The sequence below is a fragment of the Oculina patagonica genome, chromosome 3 (assembly GCF_052425735.1).
Source record: "Oculina patagonica isolate OP01 chromosome 3, crgOcupat, whole genome shotgun sequence".
Taxonomy (NCBI): Eukaryota; Metazoa; Cnidaria; class Anthozoa; order Scleractinia; family Oculinidae; genus Oculina; species Oculina patagonica.
The window spans coordinates 11,486,966-11,513,461 of NC_135760.1; the positions used below are offsets into that span (position 1 = coordinate 11,486,966).

Here is a 26,496-nt window from a genome sequence, read left to right on the forward strand (position 1 = left end):
TTAGGTTAGTACTTTGTGTAAGACTTATGACACTTTCGTTTCCAGGGAAAACGGTCTTGAGAGGAGGCCTGGGAAATACACAGAAATCAAGATGGCAGAGAAAAAGCTGTAAAGTTGAGTTTGTGTTTCTTTCGCGTTTGGTAAATGCAGGGAAAGTTATGGACGTCTTTACGGTTCTTCGTTGGTGTAAAAAGAAATATCTTAACGTCAATTCCATTGACTACGGGGAGAAGTAGTCAAAATTCCATAATCATGCATAGAGGAGGTAGGTTTTAGAGTTTGTATAGCTGAACAGCTGACCCGAGCTGGCGAAAAAAAATATTCTGCTCATAAACAGCGCGCCCTTATGGCACAACATTTGGTTATGCGTTCAAGATAAAATGTAGAATGCAGCAGTGTGTCTACAGGCAGTTCATTTTTTCATCCAACTCCACTCTTACACCTTACCCTTACTTGTGTTTTGTGCTTATGTTTTTTACGATGCTCGATCGAGCTCCCTGCCCTGCTTAACTACCTGTTCTGCAGGCTTGCGTGTAACTTGCATGATAGAGTAAGATCCCGGACCATCCAGGGGAGTAGCAACCCTGGGGGGGGGGGGGCACTCCCATACATGAGCTATATAGGTATGTGCCGCTGTGAAGGGTATGGTTTTCAAGCAGTTTAGTCTGGGATAGGGTATAGAAATCAGAGAGTTTTGGTCTAGAAAAGGGTAGCATTTGCCGGGAAACCGATCGACGGTATGACAAATAAAGTCCAGAAACTCGGAAGAGAAAGAGGCTTTCCTAAACGTAAAAAAAATAATCGCGGCATCGTTGTTCACAGATGGTTTTCCACTAAAACACTGATAATGATACAGTTCTAACAAAATGCAAGTCTGGGATAGGGTAGGGATTTTCAGTGTCTAGTCTAGTATAGGGTTGCAAAAATCAGCTGAACATGGTCTGGTATAGGGTAAGGGCTTCAAATTCCCAGCGGCACACCCCCACCCAAAAATATACCGATAAAGATATTGAATATTCGTACCCAGTCCCCTGCTCGTTTTGAACATGGCTAATTGTAGCTGGCACCTTTGAACTCGCGTACAAATGGCTTATTTTAGGTATGAATAATAGAGGACCTTTAATGTACGTGTTTTTAAACCATTGGCAGGTATTCGTAATAAATCAGAATTTTCTAGCGGAGGTGGTAGGAGGGGCAGAGGACGGGGACGTCATCCATCAGGCTTGTCAGGGAAACAGATTGGCTTGTGGTATGCGGCAAAAGGACAAAAAAAGAAGGCAGACAAGGAACTCAAACAGGTTTGACATCCATCTTGGAATCTGAAGAATATCGATTGAATTGAATTTTCCAGCTTGTCCCTCAGGCAAGCTGTAGCCAGGATGTACTAACCCAAAATTCATTTTTACTAGCCCCAAACATTCTGATAAGCATGATGCTTATGATGCTTCACTAGCCCAACCGCAAAATCTTATAGCTGCAGGATAGCGGACACTAACTTCTTGCATGCTGAACTCACAGTACCTTCTGTTGTCTACATGTACATGTTTAAATTTTGCAGTATACAGACAACAGGCTTCCCCTTGGATTGATCACCTAGGCTAACAGGATTATTGTATTAGAAATATCTACATGTATGATTTATGAGGCAAATATCTCTGGGGTTTTTTTTGCACGGTAGATAATTCTCCATGATCACAAATTACGTTCTATGACTTCTGAATTTTCCCATTCCTATCCTTTAAACTTCCACAAAGTCCTGAATTTTCCTCTTCCCAGGGATGCAGATTCCATGCATTGTCCCTGTATAAATATTCCCAAATATAAAATTGCTATAGTCAGTTTGGGTATCAGTCATGGGTGTAAGCTGATGATATATATGTATAATTTATAACAAGAGTTGTTTTGTCGTTCAGCGGGCTTATGTTACGATGGACAGCCATCATGAGGAGAGGATAAGTCAACTGTTGGGTGAAATGAGACAAAATGAAAGCAGCAATAACAGCAGGACAGAGGCTGGTGCGAGTGGGTTGGGGTGCAGAGATTGGTATGATGGTCCTCATGAAGAGCACTGCAGTGAACAGCCTGAAGGAGGCTCATACAACAGGGATGAAGGTATTCTTCAACAAAAAAAAAATGGTTTATAGTGGTCATACACTTAGCTGATATCTCTATGAGATAGCTAGTTTACAGGCATGCCACTGAAACAGAGGAAACAAATATTTTTAAATGAACATAACAAGGTTAAAAATCCCAACTGGCAGGAGGCAAACCAGTTGGCTATATACAAAGCGTGGTTGAGGATTTGAACCCGGAACAACCGAGAAACAAATCCAGCTAGTGGCTGGGGCAGGCCTTGAACAATTTTTCAAATTTAAGAAATCTGTTTGGAGCCATGTCTTCTATTTCTGCAGTGTGATGGGATCCTTTTTTGGCACCATGGTGATTTGACAATTTTTTAGAGTTGTCACAGTTTAAAGCAGGCGGTGTTGGACACGGTTCACGTGACATTTTTCGACCAATCATTTGTCACCTTGGTGGAAGCAATGGCGGACAATTTTGTTGCGGGATTTTAAGAAGGTCTCATCTTCTTCGTGCGATTCCGGCGAAACTTTAACGGTTGTTACGGATTATTTTATCGGAGCTGGAAGAATAATACCTAGGCCAGTCATCTGTCAAGTTCTGAATTAAGGGAAGCGATTTTTCTCTCAAAACTAGTCGATTGAAATCATGCCATATGGTAAAGGGTTGTTTGGCGCAAGCGTTCGACGTCGATGAACATTTGCTCATTTCTTGACAAACAAGGATCGGTACTGTAGATTATTTTTGCATAGAACTTAAGTTCGATAGTTGAACTTTAAGAAAAGTACGGTGGGCCCGGGCGGGCCCCGCCGTTTTAACGGTCAAATTTGGACTTGAAGTTGGGGTTTTTTCCTTGATATGTCACTTAGTTCTCTTCCATTTCGCGGGATTTTGCGGGAGTCGATGGTGTGATTTATGACGTTGTTCTTACAGGACAAGGGCTTAATTTGGTACTCCCGTTGATGTGTATTTATATTTTAATGTTCACTTGCCATTTTTGTTATTGTAGTGTTTATATCATCCTTTTGTTTGGCCGATATTCGGCATTTCGGAGCGATTGCCCAGCCACAGGCAGTTGAACTGTAATGCTCCCGCAGTCCCGCAGTCGACGAATAATTATCCTTCGCTTAACATGCTTTATGAACGAGAAATACACATGTATTCCACTTATATTGCGCGCAACACGCTTTAGTAAGAACGAAAAATTTGCATGTATTCCACTTATACTTCGCGCACCCGCTTTAAGAACGAAAAATATACACGTATTCCACTTATCCTTCGCGCAACATGCTTTAACAAATGAAAAATATGCATGTACTCCACTTATCCTTCGCGCAGCACGCTTTAAGAACGATAAATATATATGTGTTCCACTCATCCTTCGCTCAGCTCGCTCGAAGAACGAGAAATATGCATGTGTTCCACCTATCAATTCAAGAAGACGAATATTAAGTGTTTATATCATCATTTTGTTTCGCCGATAATCGGCATATTATATCAAAACGGCCGTTGGGCCCTCCAAGTAAAACAACCCAGCGAAAATCCATCAAAAACCACGATAGGGCGAACTGCGTTGGCCAGTAGTACATCGACGTACTTCATACATAACTCGACATTTCTGAAAAACAAAGCGCCATTGAAGATAAGTTCAATTTTAGCCCGTTTACTTCGATCACAAACGTGCTAGAATCGAATAATATTTCCAATAGTCGACGAACCGCGATGTTTCGAATCCAAAATATGAGTTGTTCCGCCGTAAAATGTCGCCTTTATGAATCCAGCAATACGCATCTATGATAATCTATAGGTACTACTAGGCTCGCGAAAGATTTGATATGGATTTCCTACGATATTTTTTTCAACATTGGAATATCTTCGTACCGCGAGGAGATGTTTACAGATCGGCGATCAGACGATAATAAGCGCAATTGAAAATTTCTTCCAGCATGCTTTGCGAGTCGTGTCCAACACCGCCTGAGTTTAAAGGATTAAAAATTTTTGTAACACAAATTATGTGAAACTATGTTTAATATCAGGGCTCACCAAAACCCCCGTCCAGTCGTCCGGGACAAGTAGTTTTTCTTGTCGGGCAAGTGACCTTTTTATGCTCACTTGCCCAACGGGCAAGGGCCGAGGCAAACCATCAATAAATTTATTAACTTAAAATTTCTAAAACAACAATTGTGTTGTCAACGTTCCAAAAGGCATTGACAATGTTTTCATAATGCATTTCACAAATAGGATCACAATTTCCCCGGTGTTTTTTTTCTGCCATCCTAAGAAAATTAATATGGGCTTCAAACTTACATGTTTTGCAGAAGTTCGAAAATCGCCCTATAATGCATTGCAAACCCCAAAAATGTAGGATGTAGGATGATTTGCATTTGCGTTTTTTGATCTAGACATGCAAGATGTAACAGACTCAAAGTTTAGAGATCAGTTTTCAGATGAAGATGATCACTTCCCAGATCATGCATTTGTATCTGGTAATGACAGAAGAAAACAGTCAACTCCCAAACACAGTTCTAATGTGGGTAGATGTTTGCAACAGAATGCTGCTCTGGATCTTCATTTAAAGGAGGAGCAGCAGAGGAAGGTCGTGTCAGGCCTTGCAAGATATACAGCCATGCAGGTACGTGTATATTAATATTAAATAACAACCAGAAACCCATAAGGATTGAAACGTGTAACGCACGCGCACAGCGTTTGAATATTCATTTTGCTAAGTACCATATTTGGAAACACGAAAAATTTGTACGCGAATGCTTTAGACACGTAATGACACACGCAGCATAATTTTTGGTTTGGCGGTAAGTTGCTTGAATTTCGACCTAAACGCCATAAATTTCTTACAGAAACTAAAGAAATACATTAAGTGTATCGAAGCGAAGTTCTCCAGACTACTTCAAGAAGATGAAACAGGAGAATTTAACCAAATTTAACTTTATTCAACCAAGCTTGTTCAAAAACAAGATTACGCCGTAAATTTAATCCAAACATAGTAATTTTGATTGGTTAAATGGTTCTCGTAATTTTCCAAATATGGTACTTAGTGAAAACGAATGTGCAAAGGCTTTGTACAATGCGAATCATAGGGAGTTACATGATTCAACCCTTATGGGTTTCTGTAACAACCCAAACTGTTCACCAAAGTGCAGGTGGCTAGTGATGGATATTTAACGAGCCACAAAGCAGCGAGCGAGGTAAATGTCCACCACTAGCAACTGACACTTTGGTGAAAAGTTGTTTTAGTATACAGTCAACTCTCTTTGAAATGGACACCTCTGGAAGCGGCTTTAACTGTCCGTCTTAGAGGGGGTTTAGTTACAGGAAAATGACTGAAAAATGGCAGGGTTGAGACCAACTTTTCACTGGTGTTCCTTTTTTTACCTCATGGTATCATGAGGTATAGTGGGGGTTTGGATGTCACTCCATTCCCGTTAAACAATTAATGTTATGCATTAAATCCGCATTAAAAGTGAATTAAACATGTTTACCCCTGTCTCCCCTGCTAGGTTTTGATTTGTCCACAAAGTCGGGCCATTGTCTCTTGTTGATATATGTGGGGGAGAGGGTTGGAACAAAGGAGGCAGTACATGTTTACAACAGGAGCTGAAATGGCGTCTGTCGTGTGGAGTCCGACGCTAAAATTTTGTTCCTTTCGCTACACCTTTGTTCAAAATACACTTTTGAAGACCTCACAAACGATCAGAAAATGTGCTCAAGAATGCTCAAGTGAACAAATGGGTTTTAAAGTCTTAAAAGTGGCGATGTATTTATCACGGCCATCAAGATGTGTTTGGACGACGAGGTATCGATCAGGCGGAGCAAGAATGCACTACAGTCTGCACTACACGAACTATTCGGAATGAACGTTTCATTGTCTGGGCCAAAAAAGTAAGCCACCCACCTTCTACTATATTGGATTTTTAAGTTTGTAAAAAACTCACAGGACGTATGATTTTTAAATTAAATGCGCTTTTGATATTTCGTAATTCGCTCGGAAGCTGTTCGAAAAATGTCACAAACAGATTTGGTGTCGTGGATTTCATCGATCAGAAGAGGGCTATTTGGAGGTTTTTTAGTTTCTCAAATTTATGAAATTAATGTCCTACACTTCAATTTTTTCCTGGATTGTCCGGCGGTTTTTTCTCGGGCAGCTATAAATAAACAAATAATTCCCAGACAGATGCGTAAATCTCTTCACTTAAAAAAGTCAATATTCCCGAACTTAAGATTGAAATATGAAAGAAACTTGAATTAAACTTTGCTTAGAATTTAATTTCATTCAAGAAGAAGCAAGAAATGCATTCCAAAGCTTCCAGATATCGAAAATTTCGAAGGCATACAAATTTGCATGCGTAATTAAGTTAGGTCTGGGTTATAAAACAACACGAAAATGGATTTAGTGTCGTGGATTTCAATTCATCGATCAGAAGAGGGCTATTTGGAGGTTTTTTTCGTTTCTCAAATTTATAAAATTAATTTCTTACACTTCAATTTTCTCCTGGATTGTCCGGCAGTTTTTTCTCGGGCAACCGGGCCTTTAATTTTCCTAAAAACTTGTTGCCCGAATGCAACTTGCTGCGCCTCAGACGACCAAACAATTCAACGTGACATTTGACACGTCACGCATTGCGCGTGATAAATTATATTCTCGGAACGGGATAAAAGCGAAAGTGATAACAAAGCATTTCTGTGTTCGTTATAATAAAAAATGTTCCATATTTGGCCACAAACTTGCCGGAACAGGCTTTTACCTTTAAAAACCTCAAATGTTTTGGGTGTTATGTGTCGAGAGTGGATTTAAGAGACCCTGCCTGGGGGGGTTCCCGTGTCGCTTGTCTAAATTTAAATATGTGCCATGTCGCTGTTTTATCGCTCTTCGTGTCGCTGTCGGTAATTAAATTGAAGGAAAATTGCTTGTCCTTGTCGGAATTTAAGTTTTTTCCATAAGGGTTGTCGTTTGTCGCAATTTTATTAGTATGCTGTCGCTACTTTTTGGGCCATGTCGCTTGTCGAAATTTACCCTGGCAGGGCCTCATTTAACTGCAGTGTGGCAAATCTTTGTAAAAGTTTCCTCTTTGTCTCCTTATTTATTTTCCGAGTGCTCTCATCAACAATTTTTAAAAACCTCAAATGTTTTGGGTGTTATGTGTCGAGAGTGGATTTAACTGCAGTGTGGCAAATCTTTGTAAAAGTTTCCTCTTTGTCTCCTTATTTATTTTCCGAGTGCTCTCATCAACAATTTTTAAAAACCTCAAATGTTTTGGGTGTTATGTGTCGAGAGTGGATTTAACTGCAGTGTGGCAAATCTTTGTAAAAGTTTCCTCTTTGTCTCCTTATTTATTTTCCGAGTGCTCTCATCAACAATTTTTAAAAACCTCAAATGTTTTGGGTGTTATGTGTCGAGAGTGGATTTAACTGCAGTGTGGCAAATCTTTGTAAAAGTTTCCTCTTTGTCTCCTTATTTATTTTCCGAGTGCTCTCATCAACAATTTTTAAAAACCTCAAATGTTTTGGGTGTTATGTGTCGAGAGTGTATTTAACTGCAGTGTGGCAAATCTTTGTAAAAGTTTCCTCTTTGTCTCCTTATTTATTTTCCGAGTGCTCTCATCAACAATTTTTAAAAACCTCAAATGTTTTGGATGTTATGTGTCGAGAGTGGATTTAACTGCAGTGTGGCAAATCTTTGTAAAAGTTTCCTATTTTCCGAGTTTAGTGGCTCGTAGCCACTTTGATTTACTGTGCGGTGCCGTGCCTCTCTAGCCAAAGAACTAAAAGAGGTGGTCAAACATTAACCGCACGGTTACAAAACTGTTTAAGTTTCTTGTTCTTACTTGGAAAAGAGGCAAAGGTTCATAGAATAATAAACAGATACCATGAGGTGGCTCGAAGGAAACTTCGGCATGCAGTTATTCTTATTTTGTTTTATTTTCTTTTTAGGAATTCCGTAAAAGATTACCAGCTTATGAGAAGAAAGAGGTGTGTTCATTTTACTTGTAAAAATCACAAGGTGAAGCTCTGTTAGAATTATGTGCTTCAAAACCTGTAGCTACTGCATGTTGCACAAAGTTATGTATAGTAAATAATATTTGAATCTTTTTTTTTTTCATTTCTAAAGGAATTACTTCAACTCATTAACTCTGAGCAGGTGTTAGTTATTAGTGGAGAGACAGGATGCGGCAAAACAACTCAGGTCTGTTTCAAACTCTGTTCGTTAATTGGTCCTCAAAGCTAGCATCATGGGCATGCAATGTGTGCAGACTAGGGCTATGTAGCAATAGCCTTTTGCACACATTGCAGACCTATCATATTGGCATGCAATGTGTGCAGAGAGCTACGTAGCTGTAGCTCTTTTCACACATTGCAGACCTATCATACCCCTATTTTAGGCATGCAATGTGTGCATAAGCTTTGTAGTTGTAGACCTTTGTACACATTGCAGACCTATCATACTAACATTATAGGCATGCAATGTGTGCAGAGGGCTATATAACACTACAGCCTTTTGCACTAATTGCAGTCCTATCATACTAGCATAATAGGCACACAATTTGTACAGAGGGCCATGTAACCATAGCTCTTTATATGCATTCAGGACCTATAATACTAGATATTGTACTTATTTTTTCGTTATTAATAATTTGTTTAGATCAACCAGGATACAGCCTGCACTGGGCAACATTAATTTGCTTCCATTGAATGATTATTACAGGTTTCACAGTTTATCCTGGATGACGCTATTGAACAAGGCCGTGGATCAATGTGCAGAGTCATCTGTACTCAACCCAGGAGAATCAGTGCCATTTCAGTAAGCTTATATTCAGAAAATTACTTCTTGTTAGTGATTTAAAGTGAAAAAAAAAAAACTGTAATGCATAGTTTGATAAATTATCCATACCTCCCCCACAGAAATGATTTTTCCAAAGGATCTCCCACTCCTCTGGAATGTCCAATTACGCTCATACATTTCCTTAAAGTTTTTGGTCTTGGATACCCCTCCCACTCACATGAATTTCCAATCCCTTCTGTTAGGGGAGTATGGACATTTTCTGGAACTATATGATAAAAAAACACATGCCATGTAACTGAACAGATTTCAAATTAAAATGGATTTTATTGTGTCCTAATAAATAATAATTTATTTTATGTTTTATTTTCGTTGGTGACCAGGTGGCAGAAAGAGTTGCAGCAGAAAGAGATGAAGATTGTGGTGAAAATGGCAGTGTTGGATTTCAGATCAGATTGGAAAGGTGCGTACTTATCATTTTAATCCTCTACTTCTCTGGAATGATAAAAAGCGTATTTTTCGTTACATTCTCAGTTAATTTTAAAAACAAAAGAAATATCAATTATTTGAAGAAATGATTTTTAAATGATGAAGCGCAAATTTCTTCAAGCTAACATCATCAGAGAAAGGTATTGAAGTCTGTGCTGGCCTCAAGACTCTTTATGGGCTCGATGAGGATAAGAAGTATTCAAGTCTGTGAGGAGAATTTGAAAATTTTAAAACTTCGAATGAAACAGGAGAGGTGCTGTTTGGAACTTGTGTCTTATAATTACCCAGTGAAAAGGATGGTGGTGGTGTTTGTGATGATATTTCGTATGTCTTACACAAAGTGTGTTAGCTATAGACTGTGCAAATAGCCCAGATGAAATCATGTTCATTTTAGTTCATGTAGAAAAACCTTTGAGTTGTGTGTTTCATAAAGCAAGTTTCTAGTATAGTTTTGCTGTCTATGTTTGTTGTGTTTGTCCATGTCTGCTGTATACAACACTAAAGCAATTTATGACGAATAATGGTGGTGTTGCTGCTGCTGGACCCATGATAGTGGCAGTGGTGATGACGATGTTAAATAACATTCATTATTTTACTCTCTTCTATGTAATATATCAAACACGAGAGGCAGTGTTTCATTGGGATATCCAAACACCGACAAGAGAGTTGAAAATACGACGCGCAGCAGAGTATTTTTTGATGAAATTCGAGGTGTTTGGATAGCCAATGAAACACTGTCCCGAGTGTTTGATATATCTTCTCAAACGAAACAAAAACCATGGAGTAAACGGAGAAATAAAATCGTAAAAATCTATGCTAATGAAGATCGGGTATCCAAACCGCCATCATGGTTATGATTTTCATTGTTTTAACTTGATGAATTATTAATGAGTTTGAGAAAAAAATAAAAATAAAAAATAAAAAAAAAATAAAAAAAAACGTTTGAGAAGTCTAATGCCAACAACTTTTTAATTTTCTTTTTTTCAGCAAGCTGCCTCGGGAACAGGGCTCTATTCTCTATTGTACTACTGGAGTACTTCTTAGATGGCTTGTGTCTGATCCGTGAGTCACTTAGGTTACAAAAAACCATAAACACTACATGTAGGCATTGGGTGGGAGAGTCTAGAAGATGTCTGATAGTAAACAATTAACCAAATTTAAGGTTAAAAGATTTTGGGAATGTCAGTGTGTATTGTGGAGGGTTGGGGGAGGAATAGTGGAGGACTGGAGGAAAGAGTGCACTGAACAGCACTGCACTGCACAGCACAGTACTGCACTGCCCTGTACCATCCTGCACTGCACTGCACAGCTCTTTGCTGCGCTGCATTACACAGCACTGCGCAGCACTGCACTGCACAGCATAGTACTGCACTGCCCTATGCTGCACTGCACAGCACAGGATAGCAGACATGCAAGTTACAACAGCTGATTTATTTTTTTCTTTGCAGGTTACTTCTTGATTGCAGTCACATTATTCTTGATGAAATTCATGAAAGAGATATTTTATCTGATTTCCTCATTATCATTGTTAGAGATCTTTTACCAAAAAGGTGACAAGTAAATTCAATTTTTTAATTAATAAATGTTTTAAACCCAGGAGTCTCAGTATCTTGTTCAGTACTTTGATCATCTGGATGAGGGAAGTCTTTAAAAGTACTGCTGTTAACAACTTCAACAGCAAGTCTTTTCAAGGCTTCTCTCATGTGGATGATCATGCTAGATAATTTTTTTTTATATATTTCTTGATTTTGGTGTCCATTAAAAGAATATATATTCTGACTTCATTGTTTCTTACAATTTCTTGCTAGGCCTGACTTGAAGCTGATCCTTATGAGTGCAACATTGAATTCAGAGATGTTCTCTGCCTATTTTGGTAGGAAAACCATCAGTAAATTAAGTTGTAAACTAAACATTTGCTGAATAAACCTTCAGTTAGTCTACAAGAAGAGGTGTCATGGTGACCAAATGGTTACCGTGCTGGACTCTGGGTCAAGCAGCCTGGGTTCAAGCCCATTGTGTTATTGGTAAGAAAATTTACTCTTGGAGTGCTCGCTCAACCCTATTAATGGGTACCAAGAAATTTAATGCTCTCCCTAGGATTTCGTGAAGGCCAGGGGGTATTCTGACTGTGATTTTCAAATGTCAAAACCTGATCTGTGGAACTTGTTCCCCACGTTTTCTGTCTCATTTCCAGAGTAAGAAATGAACTTATTTACTTTGCGTCAGGCTTTGAGAAGCTTTTTGTTTCTGTTCCGAGCAACCCAAGTCGACTGAGTTCACCATTCTTTCCACGAACACGGGAATTTCGTTTAGTATCCCACGTACGACACCTTGAAGTGCCGTTGTGTTCCTATGACAATTTGATTAATTGGTATAGCTGCCGACCAACAAAACGAATGCATCACAGGATTGAACATGTTGATGCAAGGGTAATTAATCACTGTATTAAAAGTTTCATCGACTTCTTTGTTGTTTATGGATAGGAATTCCCAGTTCCAGATTTCAACTTAAGGTTACGTTTTTTTTATCTTCAATTTTAAGCCAGGCGGCAACAATTTTCCTGTGAATCAAGCTATGCGGCCCGCCTGGCCTAAAGTACCTAGGGAGAACCTTACCCTGCCATCAGGCATTGCATCCAGGGAAGGGTGGGTGGTGGGTGGATTGAGGGTACCTCTCAATCCATCAATACCTTCTACCTACCAGCAGATTGTTTCTATGGCTGCTTTTTTTATAATGACCAGTGTTACATTTTATTGATGCTGCTCACTGTGTATTCCATCACAAGATAACTGCAAAATGTCTCACATACCTGGCTTCACCTACCCTGTTCAAGAACTTTACCTTGAGGAAATTATAGAAAAAACAGGGTAAGCAAATGGGAGTCTACGAGATATTGTAATGGATTCCTGTGTTTTTAAGACACATTATAGGACAGTTTTACCATGATGATGATGATGATGATGATGATGATGATAACTATATTTAACGTGTCACTAGTGATAGAAGAGTAGCAGTGCAACCACTAATTGGGGACACCTAACTAAAGTATAAATATAGCTACCTATTAATTACAATCTAAACTTGACCCTGAGGCTAGAGTACATAAATCTGTTAACTTGGTGATATGTGTTTATTAAAGTACTTACTTACTCACTTACTTATGACACCAATTTAGTAAAAGGTTTATGCAACTGTAAAGTACATGTACTTAGAGCAAGTTTTTTAAATTTATTTTGATTATGCACTATAGCTACATGCAGATTATTATTAATGCTTGACAGAAATGTTCTCTGAAATATTGTAGACACTTGTAGACACTTAATTTTACAAAATACAAGTTCTAACATCCTTTATACAAGTAATAATAAAAAAAGTAATTTTAATGAAAGAAACAGGTCTGTGTTGATGCGATTTGTGTGAATACCCATGTCTGTGCATCCATGTAATTTGCCAGTGCTAGTGCTAAGTGCCCAATGTGCAAAGTCTTGGTATTAAGCAATTTGTAAAGGGGAGCCAAGATGATTTTAGTCTGTTCCAGGCATTCGGATAGTTGGGCAATGCGAAAAACGGGAAAAGGGCACAGAATGGCATGTGGAGAAAATGGCGAGGGGATTAAGTGGAAGGAGCAAGGGACACACCCCTCCCCTAATTTTTCGCTCCTTCTGCTTCTCCCCAACGTAAATGCCTGAAACAGGCTAAGTTGATTTAACAAGGCTAATACCTGAGGCCTTTTCTCTGCTCTAGGTATGAAGTTAAAGAAAAAGCTGCCAGCTTTGATAGAAGACAACCAAAATGGATGCGGTATAGGAAGACTAAAAGCATTGCAAAGGACAGAAGGTTGGAAAAATCCATGGCATGGCTGGCGGAAAGTCAGGAGGATGACGAGGAGATGGAATGGCAGCAGTATCTTCACTCACTCAGAGATAGGTACATGTATTAAAAATATGATAAAAAAGTAATAAATTAAGCATTTCTTGTAATTGCTGGTTGGCATTACTGTCTAATGTCATAGGTAGTCCAGCAGTCCATACAGAGAGTTAGAAGCGCATTGTATTCTCCTGAGTAGAAAAAGATTTACTGGGTGGAGAAAAACACCGTGGAAATGATGTGTCTTGCCTAAGAACACAAACGAACACCGCATTCCTCTTGACACAGAGGGTAGAGTCCAACACCCTAGGCCACTGCACCTTCTAAATCGGTGCATCATTGTAATCTATACCATGATTTTTTTTTCTTCTTTGATTACAGGGTCTTTTGCTTTTACAATCACTTTCCCAAGCCTTGTATAAACGGAGATATATCGTTCTTACTGCCGAAAACATCAGTATCGCGCCCCAAGACGCGTTAGTTTCAAACGATGCGATGGCTTTATTCTTTCAAACTATGAACTATCATTCGAAACTAAAAAGCTGGAATTCTAGATTTACGCTTTCGAACGATCGAGTTTCGAATCAATTCGAAAACAGGATTTTGCTTTACAGTCAAACTCTGGCACTCCCCATGGGGAAGTAAGTCGTGGATTACTAAGAAATTTAACAGTTACCAAGAAATTTAACAGGTATCATAAATTTGCACCAAACCGAGTTGGGTCGGTTCGCTGAATTACACACTTTAGCTGTGTTGAAGTCGCCATGTACAGAAATTACAATGTCTGCACTTACAGCAATTGTACATTCATTTTCTCCACAGATTTTCACCCAAAACAATCACTACACTTCAAAACATGAATCTGGAAAAGATTGACATGGAACTTATGGTTAGAGTGATCACTCACATTTCACTTCACATGGAGGTACTACAAAATGCCTTTACTTTGTTTTAAAAAACGGTTTGCCTCTATATATCTTATGTTTTGCTATGCCACGGAAATCTTCAATCGTCCACTTGAGTTGTCTCTGCATAGACACTTGTCAAGTTAGACAACCCCTGTAAACAAATAAGAAGTAGCTACTGCGCGACGCAAGTGCAAGAGTGCGTTTGGGCGAACTGGAAAGTTTGGCGAATCTGAGTCACAAGTGATGTAGTCTCTGACAAGAAGTAGCGCTTTGCCAAAATACCCCCTCCCCCCTCCCCCATCCTATGTTGTATGATTGTAGCAAAGGGCTCCCAAAAACAAACTACAGTATTGATAGGCGGAAGGGGTTTGGGAAAGGAAGGCGAAAGGGTGAACTAGACCAAAGTACAATAAAATGGAACCTAAATGACAATCTGTCAACACTTTTGTCACTTATTGTAGATTTCATTTGTGCTAAGAAATAATGACGTAAACGTTGAGAAAGATACTATTCAATCACTGATACAAGCTACTTGGGAAAAAATCCAAGTTCTTCCAACGGGAGTGAAACGTAACCTATGATTCGCGATTCCTGATTCAAACCTGTGACCATCAGGTTTGATTCCTGTTGGGAGAAATCAGATTTTTTTTATATAAATAAATAATAAAAACTTTATTTATCCTGAAGGGCCAAATCAGTGATCGTTAGATCACTGGTATAAACTGGCGATCAGCAAAAGAAGCTTCAAAAACCTCCGTATTCTGTCTAAGGATAGCAGATATAGCCTGTTTCGCATATCCTGTGAGCACGTTCTGCGATTCCCAGCAAGAATAATACGCATGGCCTGATTCTGTAATCTCTCTAAGCGTCGTGAATTACTCTTTCCACAAACACCCCATACGATACACCCATAATCTAGGATGGGTAATATAGTTTCTGTAGTTTGTTTATAAATGTTTAGAAGCACTCGTTGGCTAAGAAAGGGTGCGATCCTGTTTAACATTTTGAGCTTAGGATAAATTCCGGATGCAATATACGTAATGTGCTTATTCCAGTTTAGGCAACTGTCCATATACACACCTAAATATTTGCAATGTTCACTTTGTTTCAACAGCTTTCCGTCAAGTGTGTCTTGTAAGTCACGAGTGTTAGCTACCGAATGCCTTGATCTAACTAGCATAACCTCGGACTTTTTATGGTTGCTGATGAGAGCATAAGACCGTAGCTCGTGTTACTGACCGAATATCTTTCTCATTTTCTTTCTCCAAGCTTAAAATATACCATCCTTTATTTCCAAACATAAACGTTGGATAAAATTAATTTTACTATCGTTGCTATGGTGTTAGGAAGGAGCCATTCTTGTTTTCCTGCCTGGTTGGGATGATATTAGCAAACTTCATGACAACTTGAAACAGCAAAGGCTTTTTTCGTCAGGTAACTAAATGCTTACCTTTTGAATGCTTTTACTAAGCTTTTCTCGTGAGGTTTTAACTCCCAGTCGTTGTGTTTACCGTAAAATTCCGGTTATAAGCCCCCCGCTTATAAGCCAACCCGGTTATATGTAGCCTCCTACGCAGACGTTCTGCCCATCTACCTGGAAACAAAAAAATATATCCGATTATTAGCCCTCCCAGATATAAGCCCCTCTTTGTCGGATGACAGTACTGAACAGGGCTAAATGACTTGCATGATTATGCGTTTTTAGCTTAAAATCGTTTTTCGATCAACACTCCCGTGGATCGTTTTGAAACGTTTTTTTTTATTCCGCTTATAAGACCTCCCGGATATGAGCCCCTCCGCTTTTAAGTCCACCCAAAAACCCTTATGAAGTTGTATAAGACCAGGGCTTATAACCGGAATCATACGGTATGCTAATAGAGCAGTTTTCAATTGAGTGATGTAAAACGAAAACCAAAGTGATCACTCTGGCGAATCACGAACACAGACAATCCAGTGAACCAATCAAAACACAAAGCAAGTATATGCGAACAAGTTCGCGAGCGAGTCACAATTGGTTTTGGTTTTACTTCTGATTGGTTTAGAAAGTGGCGCGAATTTTTTAAGCCAATCGCTTAGCGTAATTATGCAAAACCAAAGCAAATGCGAATTTGCTTTCGACACTCAATTGAAAACCGCTTTATTTTGAATCCTGGTTCTCTTTTTTTTAATCTGCAGGGAAGTTCCTCATCATTCCATTGCACTCCATGATGCCATCAGTGAGCCAACGAGAGGTATGGCTCCAAGCTCAAAAGTCGAATTCTCCTAACTAATCTCTATAGCGTTCCTATAATGTTAGGTCTGAGAATTTATAATTACATCAAAGATATGTGCTAGAGTTGATGTTTTACGTAATTCTTATAATCCGTCTACTTGATAATGTATGAGTAATGTAATGAGAAATTGTATGTAGATGTTGACAGGGATCCTGTGACGGGGTGTGCACGTATAAATAGTGAATTTGAACTTGTAAACATAACAGTTATACGGTCTACTCTCTAAAACGGAAACGTTCGGGACCAGCTCCAACTGTCCGTCTTAGAGAGGTGTCCGTCTTATTTCGAATCAGGTTTTTGACCGTCCACCTCAAGGTGTCAGGAAGATAGTGATTGCAACTAACATTGCTGAAACAAGGTACGTAGCGTGACTAAGGTGCTTTCCATTTTCACAGACTAACCATTCGGAAACTGTTGTAAAATGGAGTGACATTTTCCGATTACACTGAGCACAACGGACCTTTCCATTTTGCATTCCTTTCCCCAGTGCCCTGTATTGGTGATGGTCCCATATCTGTGAAAATCTAGTGAACCAAAGTTCGGCAACGTACTGGTTTGTTAAAATGCAACGAAAAATTTCGGTTCGACCCGTCTGACCGTTCAAAGTGGACCACCTCCAGACGTAGTCTCAAATATTCCAGTAAGAACGAACCGAAAACCTTTGATTTCCGATCGAAATTTTCGAAAATTCTGAGTTTATGGAAAGCACCCTTTGACTCATGTTCTTGGTTTGGTTTTAAATTTGATGAGGTCTATCAATCAATGAATGAGCTAAAACATCTCTGGCCGCATAATTATTATCTACTTAGAGTGTAGCACATTTCAAATATTTCAAAAAGTTCACGTGTGCGCTTCTTACTACTTTCTCAGTTTTAGTTCAGTTATTTCAATTATTTTCTTTTCTTTGTAGTATCACAATTGACGATGTTGTGTTTGTTGTGGATGCCGGCAAAGTGAAAGAAAAGGTCAGTTTACTGTTTGCTAGCACATGCAATTCTTCAATGGGTTGTAATTCTAAATAAGTCTTGTAGGTTTTATTATTCCGGTTTATTCCGAGTATTTCGCTTCCAAAGCAGAACGGTTGGCATATATTCTGTGTATTCCGGAATAAGAATAGCGACTCAATCGAACGGACATTCGGGTTGTTCTAGTGTGAAAATGAAAGGTCGTAATGCTTAGTTTTCAAAAGCGACGCAAACATAACCACAAGGTCAGCCCATACGCACTGAGAAACGCAAGCCCAATCATAAGTAATCTAAATGCAATTGATCCCTATGCTTACACCTCGCTTCTTCTTGCTGACTCGGAGGCGCCTCTTCAGAATCGCGGTCGTGCAAGCTTTTCGATTTCTGGGATCGTTTGTGTAGACGCGAAAAACTGGCGGGAAAGTGCAAAATGGCGGGAACACAGAACAAGCGATCATTGTTGTTTTATGAATAAAAACTTTGTGCATGTCTTAAAAGTATTTAAAGTATTCATTCAAATACTTGAAAGGCTTGTCACTTTTCGAAATCCCTTAGTCAAACGAAACTTTTGTTTTTATTCACCAGACGTATGATGTTAACAACAAAATTGCCTGTTTACAACCGGTGTGGATCAGCAAGGCTTCATCACGGCAGAGAAGAGGCCGATCTGGAAGGTTTGTCTAAAGAAAACTTCCAGGATAATAGGCACTCTCTGAGTGGTCAGTTGTCATTTGTTTCAGCTAGTATGCCGTAATGTCTCATAAAACCAACAGTCCAAGTAAATGTATTGGCGCTAGGGAAGTCCATTTTAGGTTAAAGAAAAGTGTTTTTTCGTGTGCTTAGCGCATGTTGCTTCTATCATTCACTAGAAAAAACGAGTTTCGTTGAGTTGTAGCATAAAAAAGTGCTGTAAAATTATTTCAACAGAGTACAGCCTGGCTACTGCTTTCATTTGTTCACCCAACCTCGTGCCCAGTCTCTTGAAGACTACCAGCTGCCAGAGATGTTGCGAACGCCTCTTGAGGAATTGTGCCTGCAGATAAAGGTACACGCACGCACACGCACACATCACACACGCTCACATATACGCCACCAAAGATCGATCCTTTTATACAGCTATGCAGAATAGTTGTGGGAAGGACGGTGGCCTAATTGTTTGTGTGCTGAGCTCCAGATCGTGCGGTCCAGGTTCGATTCCTGACCGGGGTCATTATGTTGTTGTCTTGTGCAAGACACTCGCATTGCTTCTCTTCGCCCCTGGAATATAAATGGGTGCCAGCGAGCTATTAAGTCAACCTAACAAAATTCTGGATGTGGGAGTAGTAGGACCCTTTGTCGCTAAATGCTACTGAAACCCGGATATGCTTTGTTAGAGCGAGCCAGTATGGCTTGGGTGCGACTTAACTTAACGTATTAGTTGTCGCCTTAGCTGTAGCGCGGGCTTGATACGAAACTAAAAAAAAAGTGCCGTTTCTTTGCAGATTCTCAAACTAGGCATGATCCGACCATTTTTGTCCAAGGCATTACAGCCTCCTGAGGAACAAGCGGTCATTAATGCTTTAGAAGTTCTTCACCAACTGGTAAGTGTTGTTGGGCTAGTTCTGTTGTTCCTCCTGTGATTTAAACAGTACATCATGTCTTTCATTTCAAGCGAGTTATCAATAATCCGCTTCGCTTGATAAGTTTTCTTGAATAGAAGAGTTTCCGATTAAAAAAGGAAATTTCTTTCAGTGTTGGTTCTCAGATTGCCTGGCCTCCCGCGCAGTCGTTTTCAATATTTTTTTGGGGCGATCGTGTTTCATTCCTCCCCTCAAAACACGATCGCCCCTAAAAATGACTGCGTGGGAAGCTACAGATTGCCGGGTCTTTTTGAAATAACCGATTACGTGGTATAAAATCCGCCACGCTGAATGGCAAGCCGCGCACTGGAACATCCAGAAGATGGGTCAGAATGATTATTTGGTTTTGAGACTTCGCTCAATCCAAAATCGCTCTATGTAGTTTCATTCATATAACACCTTACAGAAACAGATCTGGTAAAACCATGAAGTTTCTCTTTAGTATTCTATTCATTTATTTATTTTGTGCAGATTTAAATAAACCATGAAGTTAGTCTATCAAGGGATAGCAAAAACCTCACTTGGACGGACAATTGAAAATCCATCGAAAAACACTAACAAGGATTTTTTTAGAATCTGAAAGGGCTATGGAGGTCTCATTCTTGGAGACCCAGGGGCAGTTAGTGGGGGCGGGGGAAGGTCTATACGGCGAAAAAAAACATTGGCGAAGATCGTTCTTGACTTTTCTTCGCCGATTTTGTTTTCGCCCGTATAGACCTTCCCTCACCTCCATTAACTGCCTCTGGTTCCCCGAGGATGTGGAGGTCTAAGATGTAGAGAGGGCAGGAAATATCACCAGATGGGTTTTTACGTCAAGAAAAAAAAATCCTCAGTGGACGATTTTCAAACCTTATTATAGGAAATGAAATTCGCGTTAATTTTTGTTAACGTTAAGCGTAATTAATTAAGTGGAGCGTTAATCTCCATGACCTTAATTTCCATTATTTTGGCCCCAATTTCTCGATACAGTTCAGACGTTTTTGGCTCCTAGGAAAAGGTATTATTTCATCAGGGTGGAAATCTGCCGATATCACTGAAACTGTGAAGAACGCTCAAGGCGCTTAGATTCCTTCGCTTAGCTACGTTTAGGATTATACGTCTAGTGTTTAAATAAACTTTTTCCTGTTGCCTCAACAATTTTTTTTCTTTTGTGTTTGTCGCGTTAATTTCCTTCATATTGAAGTGTTACCCCCTCTTACGCGTTAGTTTTCTTTATTGGGAAGTAACTTATCCTTCAATTTGCGTTAACTTAAGTCGCGTAAATTTCAAATACCTTAATTAACACAAGCGTTAATTTCCTATAATAAGGTAATCCTCATCATCTCTCTACTTGCATTGCGTTAATATTGTAATGAGAAATCGATTCTTGATCTGTCCATGTAGAATGCACTGGACACAAATGAAGAGCTGACACCGCTTGGTTATCATCTAGCGGCATTACCCGTCAACCCACGCGTGGGTAAGATGATTCTGTTCGGCGCAATCTTCTCGTGTTTGGACCCTGTGTTGACTGTCGCATCTGTTTTGGGATTCAAGGATCCTTTTGTGACTCCATTGGTACGTAAATTTAGGCTTCTTTGCAGGCTTTGTTGTTAGGTTAAGTTGGACTCAGATCAAACTGCCGGAGCTTAACCCGGTTTTCGTGGCATGAAGCAATTAGGAGAAATCGTCAACACAAGACAATGACCCAGTTCGATCCGCCGTTTAACGCTCTAAGCTTTTTACCTTTGGAAATAAACTGTAATTCCTCTATGTGTTTTGACGGACAAATCACTTCTATTTGTTTTATTTTTTGTGCCCCCGTTGACGTCCACTTCACAAAGCTCGTGAGTTACATCATACGTCTGGTGAATAAAAAAAAGTTTCGTTTAACCAAGGGATTTCGAAAGGTGAAAAGCTTGTTTGCCTGTTTATTTTAGAGTTCAGGGGGTTGCCCGGCCTAGTACCCAGGCGTTCCCTTCCCGCTTCTCGATTTGGCGCGAAATTTCGTGACGTCAAGCCGGCACGCCAACCCATTCCCAGGCCCTTACGTGGACCTCGCGCTCGCCCGAGATAGGAGGAGAATGCCTAGGGACTAGGCTGGGGGTTGCCTTGATCGCGGTGTTGAATTTAATTTCTGATCATATTTTTAACGCAGATAATCAAGTTTTAAACTTGTTAGAAGGTTTTATATACTCGGATATGTTACCAATGTATTTTCATTTTTTTTTTTTTTTTTTGCAGGGCAAACAGAAAGAAGCCGAACAAGCCCGTGCCAGGTTTGCTGGTGACACACGGAGTGATCATTTAGCTCTCTTGAATGCTTTCCAGGTAATCACTATGCATGTTTTACCAACGTGCGTCAACAATTCGGCTAAAAAGTGTCCAATTTTCCGTAAGAGGAACAACGTACACAAAGTTGAATTCAGTTATTTTGTTAAATTGCTCTTTAAACCGGTGAAATCAGTTAACAGGGGATATGAGTGACCAGAAACTGCTCGATGTCATGCGGAGTCCAACGCGAAACCGTTAGGCCCACCAATGTTCGCATGTGAAGGGTTGAGCTTTAACTTTAACTTTTGCTCGTGATTTAAGGGTTGGGAGAGGTCTGCACAGCAAGGCCGTGAGAGAGACTTCTGTTGGAGAAATTTCCTATCTGTGAACACGATGAAGGTAAATCATTAACAATTACTGTTATAACTGTCATGACCTTAGCTGTGTGTTATACATGAAATATCTCGTTTAAACATCAGGCCCCAGATGTTCAAAGGGTGGATAACGCTATCCCAATTGTTGTAATGTATGTATAAATTAAAGACAACAAAACTACCGTCAGAAACAAAACAATTACACAGCCTCTAAATGCCTTTTACTCTCAAAGCACCCTTGAAACTTGCCAAGGATTCTTTAAGATGGGCCTCGTTATTCAGCTAATGAAAAAGTTAAAGTTAATGGTATCCGTCTGGCCAGAACGGGCGTTTTTCGGTGAAGTGAATTTCCTTTTTATCTTGTTTCAGATGATTAAAGATATGAAACAACAGTTTTCCGGACTGCTTTATGAAATTGGTTTTCTCGATTCTTCTAACCCCAAGGCTTTTGCTGCTAACTACAATTCAGGTATTTTATTTCGTCTAACTTCATTTCTTCATATTTGTTATATTCGATAGAATTTACCAACAACAGATTTTTCGCTCTCTCGTGACAAAGGAAATTGTTTCCTTTATTTGCGTGAATTCTTTTAACATTTTCTGAGATCGTTTTGAAGATATTTTTTTCACATACCTTTTAATTTCGCTTCTCACAATTTCGCCTCGTCTTTTCGCATATTACCACCTATACTTAAGTTTATACAAATCATTTTAAACAAAATTGCATGTGATTGAAGTCTTTATCTCTTTGCGTGGTGCGCGCAAGTTTTTCGCTTCGCGTTCCACGTCCCACGAGGGATAAGAGGGACTACGCGTAGCCTTGGACTTTGTATGAAATGAAGGAATAGACGGCGACGAGTGTAGCGTGAAGCGAAATCCGCCGGCGCGTATGCGAGCGAGCCCGCGAGGAAACACGAGGCGAGACAAAGGAGACTCTAATCTCGTACCCAGAGATTAGGGAGACTCGAGTTTCCGCGCGGGCTCGCTTCGCGTTCCACTTCTTGCAGTCTATTTCAATAACATCCACATCGTATCTTTTGCAGAAAATTTAAAACTTGTCAAGGCCATCCTGTGTGCGGGTTTATATCCAAATGTTGCTAAAATAGAACACCATCCAAGACTGAAAAGGTAAGTATTGTCTTGATACTCAAAATACAAAATCTCTTTACTAGTAGGCTTCTTTGAAGGCGGCACAAGACCGCTTCCATTGGAGAGAGACTGTAGAGACCATGATGCGATGAGGACAGGTGATGATTAGACTTCTTTGTTATGCCAGTCGTTCTAAGGTTCTCTCCCATAGAGATCATAAGCTGCCTGGCCCGTCAGAACTAGGAAATTGCACGCATCATTTTGAAGTGGGAAGAATAATTTCTTTTGCAGACCTCCAAAGCTTCGTACACAACAGGATGGCAAAGTGTCTCTTCACCCCAAATCAGTAAATGCTGAGGTCACAGTTTTTGAGGACAACTGGTTGATTTATCACGAAAAGATGAAATCATCTTCGGTACGCTAACTTAGATCCCTGTCTAAAATAATTACTCAAAGTCAAGCCTGCGTGCAGACGTAAAGTTTAATTTCCCTGTGTTTGCGACACACAGAGAGAATTGGTCAGCTCGCTAAGTTTCATATAGTTCTCCTTGTGCTTTGTTACCTTCAGTTTGCCATCAAACATAAGAGAATGTTGCATTGCCCTGGCTTTTTTGAACAGAAGGGCCCTGTCTGCCTCTCCCTCCACTTAAAAAGACGCTAAAAAGGCTTGGTTTAACTTTCTCAAAGTAAAAGTAGGAATTGAGACGTATAGGTATCTATAGATACCTGTTTTGTGTAATTCGGGTGTGAAGTCTGAGTTAAAAAAAATTAAATCTTGTTACGGTGAATTACTGTTTTTATATCAAGGTAACTTTACCTGCATTTGTTACAAAGTTATTGATTACATATTTATTATATTTTTTTCATCAGTTATTCCTTTACGACAGCACCATGATTGCACCGTTTCCTTTGTTGTTCTTTGGTGGTGAGATTTCTGTGTTTGTCGAAGAAGGATACGAAACTGTTGCCGTGGATGATTTCATCAAGTTTAAATCTCCTACAAGAATCGCTAATTTGGTCAAGGTTGGTAACTTTTTAAGAAAAAACAGCGCTACAATGTTATACCGCTCAAAATTTTCTGCAAGCTAGGAAGTTTTATGAGGTTGGGTGTTGGCACCACGTTACACCTCGCCCAAGCTGAAGGGCCAAAGGCTGTCGAGTGGTTTTACTAAGATACGACAAATAAAACTCGTGCTGAAGCTATAAGAAAGATTACGGGATTAAGCTTATAACGAAGAAGAGAACAGGAGAAAAGGAAGGGGTTTACAAATACTGGATATGTATGCTTCTTTTTCTTATGTACAATTAACAGTTTATTTTAATTCGTATTCCTTCCCAGGAGTTAAGAGTTGAGCTCGACAAACTACTGAGACAGAAAATAGCTCAGCCGGAGATGAAGCTCAGCGTGGGGAGTGGTACGGGTAACAAAGAAAGTGCTCTTCTCCGGGCCATTATCGACCTGATCACCAGCGAGGAGAATACAAACTGGGTGAGGGACTGGATCCTTGGACTGGATCCACCATCCTTGTCACTAGTCCTAACTCAAGTATTTTAGTCAGTTTTCACCAACAGTTCGCTGACAGCCATCTGTACTTCTTGTAGAGAGAGGCACTGTGACAGTAAATTGTCACGTAAGGGCATCGAAATTCAGATCACTTTCAAGCACCATTTTCACTTAAGTATCGAAAGTGATTCGCGTTTGCTTTGGTTTTGCATCACTACGCTTAGTGATTGGTTTAAAATTTCGCGCCACTATTTCAACTTACCAGAGGCTGACTCGTCCCCAGTCGTCTTTTGAGTCCGTCTTGAGTTAACCTGCCATCAGGCGTTATTTTTCTCGCGGCGGACTTACCTCTTTCCCATCATCCTTCGCGTCTTGCAATTTTCGCATAAGAGACGACTGGGGACGAGTCAGCACCAGAGGTAAAATCAAAACCAATCGTGACTCACTTACACACGTTTTCCCGCGCTTTGCGTCGGCTACACGTATTTGCTTCGAGTTTTGATTGGTTTACTGGATTGTCTGTGCCCTTTGTGATTGGCCAGATTGATAACTTTGGTTTTGGTTTTACGACACATCGAAAATCGCTCTATTCCTTAGCTACCTGCTTCCTTATTGACTTGTAACTGCAGATCGAAAGTTATTGTGGTTGTTTGGGGGCACCACCGCTATCTTAAGACGAGCAAGAAAAAAAACTTTTTACCGAGTATTTACAAGTTGAAATTAGTTGTTGGATTCTATTAGTTTCTTTGTTGTGGGAAAGCTATGTCGACGATTCATAGGCTAGCCAAAGCTTTGATATTAGACTAGTTCAGTTCCCATGCTAATTTTTATTAATATATATTTTTTAAATTCAAACTCTGTATTTCTATTTCTTTTTTTTTTTTCGCAGAAAAAACAAAGAGCACTTGCCAGTGAATGCGGAGAGAGCTATTATCAGTAACTGTTCTGTGTTGTGAAACAGAAGAAGAACCACATCGATCTACAGGGAGCTAATTTTATTGGAGAGTAAATAGTATTTTAGCGTCCAAGCATTTTTGGATTCATCGAGCTCCCTGGCTGAGATGTGCACCTTCTGGAGGGCACTCCTTCTATTGGGCATTTTGGCACCCCTCTTAAGTGGACACGTATGGTCGGCACGGACCAAGACGGGCACTACTCTTAAGATTAACTAAGCTAGTCACGCCATTTGAAGGACGCTGGTTACAGAAGGACTATATAGCATCTCTTGCAAGGTCCCACATGATTGGTTCGCTACCCTTTTAGAGAACAACAGAACAAACAACAGGAACAATGTCCTTAGCTCCCAAAACAATAGCAACTGCTACACTAAAGGACCAGTAGAAATACAAGCTTACAAGAGCTGCTACTGATAAAGAGAGATTCTTTTGGAGAATTCACAAAAGCACTCGTTAGCGGTTATCATAACAAATTGTGACCAATTTTCTGAACAAGACGAAAACAACTGGTTTCTGCGGCTGGAGAATTAACTCTTAATATTCAATTTGAGAAAAATAATGATCAAGAGGACGTAGGATTAGCTGTTGTGTTGTAAACTAACAGAAAATTTAATATTTATTCATTTTATTTTTAATTTTTAACATCAGGGAACATTGTGACGCAGGTCGAAGCGTAAAAAATTATTTGAATAGAGATGAATTTTTCAACAATGACACGAGCATGGGACAAACAACCTTTTGTAAAGGTTAATCTTTGAAAACGATGCTTTGCTGTTGTTACAGATAATGGTGAATAAATTGCTTTAATGGAATCATGTACATATCCCCGGGGGGGGGGGGGGACTCCCATAATAAAGGAACGGGGATACTCGTCGGAAATTTTGAAAAGAACCCCTAAAAGAGACCAATCTGGGTGTGGCTCAAGCCTTTCTTGACCCCTAAAAGATACTAAAAAACTAAGAATGGAGTTTATATTTGTATATTTCTTCGTATGTAACCCTAAACGAGACCATTATGGCTAAAAATATTGGCGTTTTGGGCGTTTTTTCCCGGAACACCCTAAGCGAGACCGAAAGTCCAAAATTTACACCCCTAAGCGAGACGACGAGCATCCCCGTCACTTTCATATGCGAGTCCCCCTCCCCCCCCCCCCCGGGTACATATCTTACTTAAGTGTAACAAATATTTTCCCATGAACCGCCTCATACGTTCGACCAACCTTGCTTTTAGAAGGGTTGTCTCTGAAACCAGAGGGGGGAGGGAGGGGTCTCGGTTGGCGATAGTCAGACCGTGAAAAATTCAACGAGACTAAGAAGGTAAACAAAAT

General features: G+C 39.8%; 1 protein-coding gene across 2 annotated transcripts; it reads left to right on the plus strand.

The window, feature by feature from the left end:
- The first annotated feature begins 68 nt into the window (after positions 1-68).
- On the plus strand, positions 69-25,975 carry LOC144646498 (ATP-dependent DNA/RNA helicase DHX36-like). Of its 2 annotated transcripts, none has more exons than XM_078506107.1 (30): positions 69-265; positions 1,150-1,298; positions 1,914-2,112; positions 4,482-4,711; positions 8,026-8,064; positions 8,204-8,278; positions 8,798-8,893; positions 9,256-9,335; positions 10,349-10,423; positions 10,810-10,911; positions 11,170-11,234; positions 12,147-12,228; positions 13,106-13,288; positions 14,051-14,153; positions 15,483-15,570; positions 16,312-16,367; positions 16,703-16,767; positions 17,320-17,374; positions 17,960-18,048; positions 18,302-18,419; positions 18,856-18,954; positions 20,377-20,550; positions 21,217-21,303; positions 21,568-21,645; positions 21,990-22,089; positions 22,664-22,748; positions 23,001-23,124; positions 23,580-23,732; positions 24,049-24,206; positions 25,110-25,975. In XM_078506107.1, the coding sequence occupies exons 1-30, from the start codon at positions 145-147 to the stop codon at positions 25,126-25,128; spliced, it is 3,147 nt and encodes a 1,048-aa protein (XP_078362233.1). In that variant the 5' UTR covers positions 69-144; the 3' UTR covers positions 25,129-25,975. The 2 variants fall into 2 exon arrangements, with proteins under 2 accessions (XP_078362233.1, XP_078362232.1); XM_078506106.1 differs by having other exon boundaries at positions 24,049-24,198; positions 25,103-25,975.
- The last annotated feature ends 521 nt before the right edge of the window (positions 25,976-26,496 follow it).

What these genes read in the sequence shown, in the direction of transcription:
- LOC144646498 (XM_078506106.1), top strand. Translation starts at nt 145, where the DNA reads ATGCAGGGAAAGTTATGGACGTCTTTACGGTTCTTCGTTGGTGTAAAA. An exon ending in TGCTGCTAACTACAATTCAG is followed by an intron (nt 22,090 to 22,663) that starts GTATTTTATTTC and finishes TATCTTTTGCAG; the next exon opens with AAAATTTAAAACTTGTCAAG. An exon ending in GCGAGGAGAATACAAACTGG is followed by an intron (nt 24,199 to 25,102) that starts GTGAGGGACTGG and finishes TTTTTTTCGCAG; the next exon opens with AAAAAACAAAGAGCACTTGC.